Here is a 12,500-nt window from a genome sequence, read left to right on the forward strand (position 1 = left end):
TTTAGAAGAAAATCTGGGATATATATAAAAGGAAAATTCATGATGTGTAATACAGCGTTCTGCAATCAAACAGATAAGCATTAAAATCGTATTTAATCCGAAGATGAAAGAAATCTGAACGTTTGCACGCACAAAATTTCTCTGTAAGAATCCGTTTATGCTGGGGTGCGTTTTATGTCAGACAAAATATCACGAAAATATTGACTTAAAACTTTCACATTTTTTCTCGCATACTCAGCTCATTCGAGGAACAAAATATTTGATAATTCGTATTGAATTAATTGTCTGTTTGGTACTTGCATTTCTGATCTCCGCAGTCTTATTACATGAATACTAAATGCTGATACAATTTATGTTTTGTGACGTTTTTTTTAACCCTGTTTGTGTGACACTTTGTATTCAACATCATCCTTAAAAACAAAATCAAATGACTCGTCTGTTTCAATCTGCCTGTCTACTATCTGTCCATCTATCTAATTCCCTGTATCTCTGTGTGCTATCAGTCTATCTATATATCAATTCATCAATCTGTCTGTTCATCTATCTAATTCCATGTTTCTCCGTGTGTTTTTATCTATCTAACTATATCAGTCTATCTATATATCAATTCATCAATCGACTTATGAGTATCTATCTACCTACCTGTCTATGATTATAGCTATCAGTATCTGTATATATAGCTATCTGTGTCCACATCTATTGCTGTTTATATCTGTGTCTGCCAATCTATATACCTAAATGCCTATATATCTATCAGTCAATCTGTAAATCGATCTACCAATTATCTGTCTACCTATTTGTATCTATATCAGTCAAACTACCTATCAGTCTATCAGTATGTTCATCGATCTATCTCTATCCATCTGTCTATATAACTCTCTGTTTATCTATTTACCTAATTATCTGTCGATCAGTATATCAGTCAGTCTATGTATGCATGCATATAATTTTGCATGTAAGTATGTATGTGTATATCTGTCACGCTATCTGTCTATGTATCCACAAATCTTTGCATTATACACGTATATATTTAAGCATGCATGCATGCATGTATGTATGCTTACGTATGTATACATGTATGTGTGTATGTATGTATGCGTATATGGATGTATGTATATATGTATTTTTTATGTACGTATTTGTGTGTGTATGCATATATGGGTGTATATATGGATGTATGTAACTAGTTGTCATCCATGGTATCTGTCTATCTATCCATCTATCAACTCATCTATTTGTCAATTTATCCATCTATTTGTCTATCTATTCATCTATCAACACATCTGTCTATAAATCTATCTCTTTATTCATCTATCTATCTGTTTGTCTGTCTACTTGCCTACTGGTCTCTCACTCTGTCTCTTTATGTACACACACACACACACACACACCGACCCACCCACCCACCCACACACAGACCCACCCACCCACCCACCCACACACACACACACACACACACACACACACACACACACACACACACACACACACACACACACACACACACACACACACACACACACATATATATATATATATATATATATATATATATATATATATATATATATATATATGTGTGTGTGTATGTATGTATCTATCTATCTGTCTACCTATCTTATACATATATATACATACACAAATACACACACACACACACACACACGCACGCACACACACACACACACACACACACACACACACACACACACACACACACACACACACACACACACACACACACACACACACACACACACACACACACACACACACACACACACACACACACACACACACATATATATATATATATATATATATATATATATATATATATATATATATATATATATATATATATATATATACATATGTGCTTACACTTATGTGTGTGTGTGTGTGTGTGGTTACTTTTTTTAGATTCCTCTCTCTCTCTCTCTCTCTCTCTCTCTCTCTCTCTCTCTCTCTCTCTCTCTCTCTCTCTCTCTCTCTCTCTCTCTCTCTCTCTCTCTCTCTCTCTCCTCTTCTCTCTGTTTCTCTCTTTGTCTTTCTATCTCCCCGTTCGCATCCTCCCCACCTCCTCTCTCTCCTCTCTCCCCCGCAGCAGCATCCTCGCCATTATCTCAGAGATCAGGTGGCGAGATTATTTACTGCCAGGATCAGTGCCGCTTGAGTAGCACCGCCGCCTGCTTGGCTGGCACTCCCTTATTTCTCGACTCATTGACGACATCTCGCAGGTGAGCTTCGGATGTGTTTGTTTGTGTTTGTTTTTGCGCGGGTTTGTGTTTGTGTGCCTATGTGCGTGTGGACAGAAGGAGAGCGGGGAGAATGAGAAGAGGCGAAATGAAGTGAAGAGGAAGAGGAGGAAACTGAGAAACGGAGGTGGTCTATCGTGAGAGGGAATAATAATATGAAGGAGCTAGGGGGATGAGGCAGGTGAGGGAGCTCGGTGTAAATAAATGTTGCTAAATCAACATGGGGGAAATATATCAACACACTCACACAGCAAACAAACAAATAGATGCACATATACTTAACGCCCAAGTACTCACACAATCACAGCACAGTGAATTCACTCTATAGAACACACTGCCTTCCTGTGCCACAATGAACTGTCCGACACTCGCCGTACTCTGCATACCTTAAGCCAGTGTACCCATAATGTGAAGGAGAGACGGAGAGGGGGGATAAGGAGGAATAAGGTGGGCGATTGGGAGAGGGAGGGAAAGAGAAGGAGTGGGAGAGGGAGGGGGAAGGGGATGACGAGAAGGAGAGAGAGAGAGAATGGGAGATCTAGGCGTCCGTTTCACACGCACGAGTGAGTGTGCGCCGAAGACCGTATTTGCTGGTCTTTTTAATCCCCCACGATATAGGCGTTTGTCGGATTAAACAGATCAGTGATGTGGAGAAATGCAAACGCTTTTCCGGCTGTAGATCAGATAACTGAATGAAACGCACTGTTCTATAAACATTTTATTATGAAACAACACATACTTTAGATTGGAAATATGTTTATTACAATAACCTAAGGAGATAAAGAACCGTCAATATGACTTCGACTGACCCACACAACGACGGCTGGCGGGCCAAGAGTGTTCTGGAATCTACCTCACAATATCACATAAATAATGTCGAACAGCAAAGAACTTCACCTGCTACGGACGATACAAAATACATGAGTCAGGGCAAACAGTCTTGCGTGTTTGGTTCCAAAACCTTCTGAAGAGTTCCTGAAGCTTACCCTTTTGTATTTGAGGTTCTTGAAACACCGCTTTCTCACTTGTTCGACGGGTATTATCAGTAATGCGGATGCCCAGCAAAAACCTAGCAGTACTTATCCAGGATTTACCGGCTTATTTATACAGTGACATAGTAAAGGTGAGACTCTGATGTATTCTCTAACGCGTGAGAATGAATTGAGTATTCACAAAGTTCCTTATGCATCTTATCAGCAGGTCTGAAAGCTTTCGTCATCTGCCTCTCTTCACTGTCTATACACAGTCACACGCGGTGCCTCATTATGAAACCCGGCGACCCATTCCGTAGAGTTTCTCATCCTGAAAAGGTTTTACGGAACCAACACGCAAGACTCAGGTCCTTCTTCACGGATATAACATATGCGACTGTCAGCGAGTCTTTCCTGTAATTACCACGTCTAGTGGATCATGACCAACTGAGTGATCTTTAAATAATGGTAATGGAAGGTTTGATAATGCTGACATCGGTACGATTTTACTGTCTTAAAGAATTCATGTTGAACTATGCAATGCGCTTGACATGAAACTTGGAAAAAGTAACTGATGCCTCAGTGTGATTTTAGGCTATCACTCATACATATTTATACTCTGTCGACACTTGAGCAATACATTTTTCTTTACTAAAAATGTCAGTATGGATTTTAGGCAACAATTATTACCCAAGTCGTTCAAACATAATTATGATAACCACATTTAATGTTAAAGATAATACAAAAAATGATATTGTGAACTGATGTTACCAATTACAGTAGCAAATACCTATATTTATTTTAATGATCAATAATGATTATTTCACTATTGTTATTGAGATTAGTATTATGATAATAATTATTAACATCGTTATCATTGCGATTATAACAGTAATCATTAACTGTACCACTATTACACCTTTCATTAATTAAAGTACCACTGACAGTTCAAAACGGATCGGAATCAGCAGATTTGCCTTGTGTAACTGCTATTGATGGATAGAACTAATAAACAGGATTAGACCAACAAGTTGACATCCAAGTTACAGTAAAGTGTATCACACAGTAGCATTTATCCGAAAAATTTCACCGATCAGATTGACTATGAATAAACCAGGTAATTGACTCGTTACAATGGCCATGAGCAGCCAACTGCCTGGTTACCTCATGGTCCTGACCAACTTCCATGAGTAAATAACCTACGCGCTATGAGTATGTACAGTAAACCTCTCTTGCTGTTGCCGTCCTTTGTAGCAAGTCTGCACTCCATAACACTCTCCTTTTGTGATCCATCCGTTACGAAATTCAAGTGTTTTCCCCGACATTATCTCCCTGGATTTCCATCCTAGGCTTTCCCCGTAAACCGTGGCTGTGTCCCGTCTTCTCTCCCAAGGAAAATAATGCTAAGAACTTCCCATTCAGGAAAATGATTAAGTACTTACAATTATTACCGGTAAGATGAATTAAATGTATTTTTCTTAACTAACATAACATTTTTCCTATTATCAGAGATTCGTATTCTGGTCTTGTACCAATGACCTGATAAGCTAAAGAAAAAAGAAAAAAAGAAAACGTTTGGTAGAAGGATGGCACTGTTTTGTGCGAACGGTAGAAAAAATATCATTTGTGCAAGGAGATAGGCTTCTGTGGTATGTACGAGGAATGAAATTTGTAGATGCATACATACATGCTTATATATAAACACACACACACACATAAACACACACACACACACATAAACACACACACACACACACACACACACACACACACACACACACACACACACACACACACACACATATATATATATATATGTGTGTGTGTGTGTGTGTGTGTGTGTGTGTGTGTGTGTGTGTGTGTGTGTGTATACACACACATAATTACACGGATACGCATACTTGCTTGTAAATATATATATATGTATGTATATATATATGTGTATATATATATATATACATATTCATATATATTCGTATATATATATATATATATATATATATATATATATATATATATATATATATATATATGTATGTATATTTGTGTGCGAGTGTGTCTTTGTGTGTGTGTGTACGCACACATACATGGACACACACACAGCCACACACGCACACACACATACACATATACATATATATGTATATGTATATGTATATGTATATTTGTGTTTGTATATGTAAACACACATGTATGTGCATGTGTGTAATATATATATATATATATATATATATATATATATATATATATATATATATATATATATATATATTATGTGTTTTATATATACAAACACAAACATACACATATATATGTGTGTGTACGTACGTATATAAGTATGTATGTATGTATGTATATACATACATATATATATATATATATGTGTGTGTGTGTGTGTGTGTGTGTGTGTGTGTGTGTGTGTGTGTGTGTGTGTGTGTGTGTCTGTGTATGCGTGTGTGTGTGTGTGCGTATTTGTGTGCGTGTGTGTGTGTGTGTGTGTGTGTGTGTGTGTGTGTGTGTGTGTGTGTGTGTGTGTGTGTGTGTGTGTGGGTGTGGGTGTGGGTGTGGGTGTGCGTGTATGTATGTGTGTGTGTGTGTGTATGTATGTGTGTGTGCGTGTATGTGTGTGTGTGTGTGTGTGTGTGTGTGAATATACATGTAATATATCTATATCTATATATATTTATATATGTTTATATGCACACACACACACACACACACACACACACACACACACACACACACACACACACACACACACACACACACACACACACACACACACACACGCACACACGCACACACGCACACACACATACACACATACACACATACATAAAATCAATCTCTCACTCTCTCATCCTGTAATGAACTATCTTGAAGCCTATTTTTCTCACTACAACTGAAACAGTCACAGAACTACATTTATGAAGGATTTACAGATGATGGCCATATGTTCATTAACCTCCATGTAGCTTCACTCCATATTTCAGATAAAAAAGATAATCGTAGACGGAATTAACGTACTCTAACACAATCAGCTAAATGTTTGTTCATCGCTATGTTCACTGGTAGTAATTCTCTGGATTGTTCATAAAACACTGCTTCCTAACACACTGAACAACAGAGGAAAGTAGAGACGGATAAAGAAAACGAAAAAGTGCCGTTACATAATGCTGACCGTCAATGGTACTACGCCCCCCGTTGAACTCTCAGAAAACCCCTTGTTGCGAGTTTCCTTTGCAGGGATGGCAACAAAGAAAGGGCGGAGGGAAGGTGCAGCTTGCATTCTTTGTTTCGATTCCTCTGCCGTTGCCTTCTGTGGTAGAGGTGCTCTTACCCCCTTTCAGACCGTTCCATGGACCACCGCTGTCTCGCACTGCGCTCACGGGAACAGAGTTCTACCTGGAGGTTCTCTCTGTCCTTGGTCTGCCTCGCGGTTTCGTGTGAGCGTGGGGGCCGCAACGCCTCTCCAGCAATGAGAGTTTGTGCTTTGCTCGCGAAGTTCTGGCAGCGTCACTCACCACACCACTGTCATCACAAGGTCCACACTTTCCACTATGAGATGATATGCTAATTCTTACCTGCTTCTGAGTATATGCATATGCGCAGTGTCAGTATCACTGTAAACTAACCGTCACTGGGTGTTGCCCAGGCACCTGAACCCGCTATTCGGCGACATGATGTAGCTGAATACATGTAGTGCTGGAGCGCACGACCGCGTGTTGGTCACCGCCTAAATTTTACCACGTGCGACTGTCTCTACGTGTTTTTGCTTTCACACTGTTAAAGCTTCACCAAGCATCGGGGGTACACTTCACTTATAACATTAAATAGTCAACAAAGCCGGCCGACTGGAGGCCCGGTCAGGTCCTTCCACAGGGGCGACGGGTTAACCCTCGGGCCGATGTGCGGGGGGCGGTGCGGGGGTGATCTTGGCGCCCCCGGGGAGGGTGTGGTGAAGGGCTGGGAGGCTGGAGGGTGACACGGCCGGCAATGGGCGAGTAGCAACGGGTTTGCTGATGGTGGGCGGCTGTAGGGTGGCTGTGCTGTATGGGGGAGCTCCCAGAGTGGCAGGCAGAGGCGCCTCTAAGCCCGGCGGGGAGAGGTGTGACCCAAGCCCGTTCAAGCCGGGAGGTAGGGACGGGAAGGAATGGGCGTGATGCGACGCCAGGCCCAGGGATTTGGCGTAGACTTGCAAGAGAGCTTCCTGAGGCGAGGGCAACCTTGGTGCCATGGGGATCGGGCGGGCGTAAGGCGACGCCTCAAGATGTAACGGCCGGTGGACGCTCATCTTCCCCACCGCGCCCGCCAGGGTGGACGACGGGGACGTCGGGGAAGAAGAGGAGGAGGAGGCCATGTCCGCCAGAGACCAGATGCGTGGCTTCACGGGTGAGGCTGGGGGCGGGGCAGCGTGCGGGGGCGCTTCTCCCCCGCCAGTGGTGCTGGAGGGCGAGGGCGGCCTCATAGGAGAGCCCTCGCTCCCGCCGTCCTCTCCAACGCGAACATCACTGCCCACGTCAACATCTGAAACACAAAGTCAATAAGAATGAGCAAAATTTCACTATACTTACAACTAAGATATCTCTACTTACACACGGTCTAAAGAAACCTTAAGAACCCTCCATTTCATGTACAATTTTCATGTCGAAAGTCTTGCTTTTTCAAATAATTTTTCCTTCGAGTTCCTTTAAGCAACCTTAGCTAATATCAACCGACATTTTCTTCGTGCTTTCCCAACTCACTGACCCCAGAGTTACATCCATCCGTCGCTAACCTCTCACCCTTCGTCTTTCCTTCACCCTTCCTCCCTTCCCCTCGACCCCTCCCCAACCCCACCCCCTGACCCTCCTACCCCTCCTCCTCTCTCACCGTCCCGCTAATGCTCAATGGACTTCCCAGACCATCGTCGTGCATGCCAGCGGATCTCCAGTCACCCTATATATGTCCATACCTTCCCTCTCACCCTCAGCCTTCTCTACCTCCTCCTCCTCCTCCTTCTCCTCCGCCCTTTTCCCTTCGTCCATCAAAATTCAGCATATTCTGACCCTACACGTCATCTACATCACAATAGCCACCATTATGTAGCTGGCCATCACAACACTCGCTCAGGTGTGGACCAGGAGATCATTTTTCACACGTCTGGGCTATGGTGGGTGACAAGGATGGCCACGCTGCTGTCGGCGTTGGCAATGTTGCTGGTGGTAGTGATGGTGAGTGATGATGCTGGCAGTGTAGGATGGTGGCAGAGCTGAGAGTGATAATGGTCTCGGGGCCAAAGCTCGCGGTGATGGTGAGGGTTGAGGTTGTGGGTTTGTGCAATGGTGATTGAGGATGGTGAGCTGAAGGAAGGTGTGATGATTTATGTGGTGATTGCGGTTGAAATGATGATGTAGGTTGCTGTGATTCGAATAAATGATGTATACTCAAATCGTTTATTTAGTTTTCTTCTAAGCGTCATCATACAACTATAGTAAGAATTGAAGTGAGATGAAGTAATTTGCTGGTACAATCACACATAAAAAAAAAAATAAAAAAATATGAATACGATTTAAAAGAATAAGAGTAATAATAATAATATATGCATTCAAGACGAGATAATGTAGAACGAGTCGATGGCATGTTATTATCATACCTTGAACATATACCATGATGAAAACATAAGATAGGTGATGGTAACCGTGTAATGTGCTTGCATTGTGAATACGAATAAAAACTATCGCAACACGTGATTGTGACTATAGTGGTATAGTGTTGGCTACTATAATGCTAATGAAAATCCAGTGTTAAAGACAGGGTGAAAAAAGGGAGTGGATGAAATTGGGAAAACGAACGCAGTATTCGGATTTTACGATAATTTATGTGGTAACACGGCTGATAATGACGAGTACAGAGATGATAACCTCCTTCAGCAATTATGAAGATGAAATTCGTTTCGGAAGTATATTGGAAATGAATTTCTAAAGATAATTATTCCGATGCGCCATAATTACACCGGAGGTACAGTGAACTATATCAATTAAATCGTCCCATCGTGAGGATACTAATTTCCCCCGATAACCCTCGCGTATATTTTGAGCACCTGTATCCGCCTGACACGAGGCTCCCGCACGTACAAGTCTCCTCGTACAAGTGTACACATGTCCAGTGCGTGTCCAGTATCAATAAATCTATCTGGGACCGTAATCACCGGCCAGCAATCTTTACGCCAGAGTTTTTTGGGAGATTTCCAGCAAAGGGAGACACGATCTCACGCTACTTTCACTTCCCTTAAGGGAGAGGACGGCAGGCGCTGGCGACGGCTATGAACATCTGCTTTCTCTCTCTCTCTCTCTCCCTCTCCCTCCCTCCCTCCCTCTCTCTCCCTCTCTCTCTCTCTCTCTCTCTCTCTCTCTCTCTCTCTCTCTCTCTCTCTCTCTCTCTCTCTCTCTCTCTCTCTCTCTCTCTCTCTCTCTCTCTCTCGCATTGAATAAAACATAGATTCATATAGGGAGGTATACACACATGTATACATGTTTGCACACACGCCCATATCCATCCATCCAACCATCCACACACACACACACACACACACACACACACACACACACACACACACACACACACACACACACACACACACACACACACACTCATAATTAAAGATATGAACATTAAACAAGTAGCTCAAACATGCGCGCACATCTACGATCCAAACATAAACGGATGAAAAATAAAGAACAATTGTGTGTGTGTGTGTGTGAGTGTACACATATATATGTATATATATGTGTATATATACATTTATATACATATATGCGTGTGTGTGTGTGCTTGTGTGTGTGTGTATGTGTGTGTATGTGTGTGTATGTGTGTGTGTGTGTGTGTGTGTGTGTGTGTGTGTGTGTGTGTGTGTGTGTATACATACATATGTATATATATATATATATATATATATATATATATATATATATATATATATATATATATTATATATATATATATGTGTGTGTGTGTGTGTGTGTGTGTGTGTGTGTGTGTGTGTGTGTGTGTGTGTGTGTGTGTGTGTGTGTGTGTGTGTGTGTGTATGTATGTATGTATGTATGTATGTATGTATATATATATATATATATATATATATATATATATATATATATATATATGTATGTATATATGTGTGTGTGTCTGTATGTATAAACATATATATTCTACAGTCTACTCACCCATTCATGCATGTAAATACGCACACTCTCATACACGCGTTCAAACATTCATGAGTGAATTTGACCATGACAGATTTGATTCGTCACGTCATGACCTCCCGTTCTGAGACATAAGGGGCGTGGAGAGCGGGGGTTGGGGTTGGGGTGGGGGGGGGGCGGTTAACTAGACACTGCAAGCAGGAGGAGTCGACGGTTTTCAAACGAACACGAGCGGCATAATTTAGTGTTTGTGCATGATGTGTGACTCCCAATAATTCAATGCAAGACGGATTGTGTTCGAGGTCGGTTCAGTTCGAGGTTCGGGACTTTTCTTTCTACTTTATTTGTTTATGATCAGAAAAAAAATTAACATAAAGCTTTCGATCTCTCCAACCCTGAAGACATACTAGCGTTGCTAAGGTGCTTTACCAGTACTTTATTGGGTTAATCATTCATTCTTCTTTTGTTTCTACATTTGTATTTTTCTCGCGGACACTGCGCTTTCATCATCAATGACATACCTTCCATCGTCAGTCACCGAACTATTTCTCATGCTTTCTGGCCCAAAAATGTAGTCCATACCCTTTTTATTTTCTTTGTTATCTCTTTACTAATCTGTTTTGCTTTTAATTTTAAAGTCACTTTTTACTAATCTGTTTTGCCTTTATTTTTAAGTCATTTTGTTACTAATCTGTTTCGCTTTTAATTTTAAAGTCATATTCACTAACTGTGACAGCCACAGGTATGGGTGCATGTAAGTTGTAAGTGTAGTAAGTTGTAAGATATTATTGTCTCTCTATTTCCATATCACTGGCAGTACTTCTGATGATGTCAATGATCTCATGATCATTACTTGATTATTTTGTACACATATATCTCGTCCATCATCACGAATAATGTTCATCAGTCCTCATCATAGCACCAAACAGCTCATTTAGCCTTATTAAATGATTATCGTGAATGATATATAAATCAATAATGAATATCGCATATCCTCAATTTGTAGGTCTTATCTCCGTAATATCGTTGAAAGATAGTGCAGGCTTCGAACTTGAACAATATTTAAAGCTATAACACAAGTATTGCACTCTATACATCCATATTTAGTTTTGTGATCAACATAACGCGTAAGTATTCCCTAAAAATAAGGCAATAAGGCAATACTTTGGCGCTACGAGGTAAGAGACGGATACCCTGAAGCAAATCTCCTAAATCAACAACCCCGCCGAGAGGTCAACTTTCCTTCTTATACATCACATGGCAGTAAATCATCATATATAAATATTTTATACACAGCCTTCCGGTAAATTAAAACTAACGGTGCATAAATATCCTATAAAATCTGAATATTTAACCCACATCCTCTCTCGGAGGTCCTCGTCGCCGGCCACCCTCATCCTGAACGGCGACCTCCTCTGACAAGACCCACAACGCTGCTCTGTTAGAAACTTTTCCAGCCGTACACCACATGAACATGGTTGCCACAAAAACCCTGCTGGTCGTCTTGACTAACGATATGTGAACATAGGGCGGAGTCTACCTATCGTGGGCAGGTAGAAAATGAAGAAGGAGGAGCAAGATGACAGCCGCAGATGATGTAATGGCGGCTGGTCTTTGTTCTCTCGGGGGAGTGGCGGGAAAACGGGCCCAGCCAACGTTCGAATGCATGTGTGCTGGCTGCGACCATGTCTTTTCATTCTGTTTAGTGCCGTGATTTATCACTCGCAAACCTTGTGAACCTTCATGCAAATGGCAGATGTAGCAGTAAGAGTACGGGCGAGTGCATCGACTCGTGCTTCACGTATTAGGCAAATACAACTACGGGGCAAAAGGTGTACGATGCGCCGAGGGCAGAATGCAGGTGTTAGGATGAGGGACAAGTCTTGTTGAGAGCACCTGATGGATATCGCTGCGACTACCCGAGCCAGAAACGACGTATATGATAAAGACTCACCACTGAAGAGGTCTGACGTCAGTCCTTATCACAAGACGCGTTTTAAACCAAGATGCTAAAGCAAGTTATGAAGTCTGAAAGTCAACGGATACTGAAAAAGTAAGCTGCTCTAGCTCTTACACAACAAAGTCTATGA

At 41.5% G+C, this 12,500-nt stretch overlaps 1 protein-coding gene across 1 annotated transcript in view; it reads right to left on the reverse strand.

Annotated features, from left to right (window-relative positions):
- Positions 1–5,789: 5,789 nt before the first annotated feature.
- The window catches only part of LOC113811847 (putative iroquois-class homeodomain protein irx-1), a 125,920-nt gene continuing 119,209 nt past the window's right edge, over positions 5,790–12,500 (reverse strand). The window contains exon 7 of the mRNA XM_027363697.2: positions 5,790–7,756. Within this exon, the coding sequence (XP_027219498.1) occupies positions 7,122–7,756 (635 nt within the window). The 3' untranslated portion in view covers positions 5,790–7,121. The remainder of the gene's footprint in view (positions 7,757–12,500) is intronic.

This window comes from Penaeus vannamei, chromosome 3 (genome assembly GCF_042767895.1).
Source record: "Penaeus vannamei isolate JL-2024 chromosome 3, ASM4276789v1, whole genome shotgun sequence".
NCBI classification, from domain to species: Eukaryota; Metazoa; Arthropoda; class Malacostraca; order Decapoda; family Penaeidae; genus Penaeus; species Penaeus vannamei.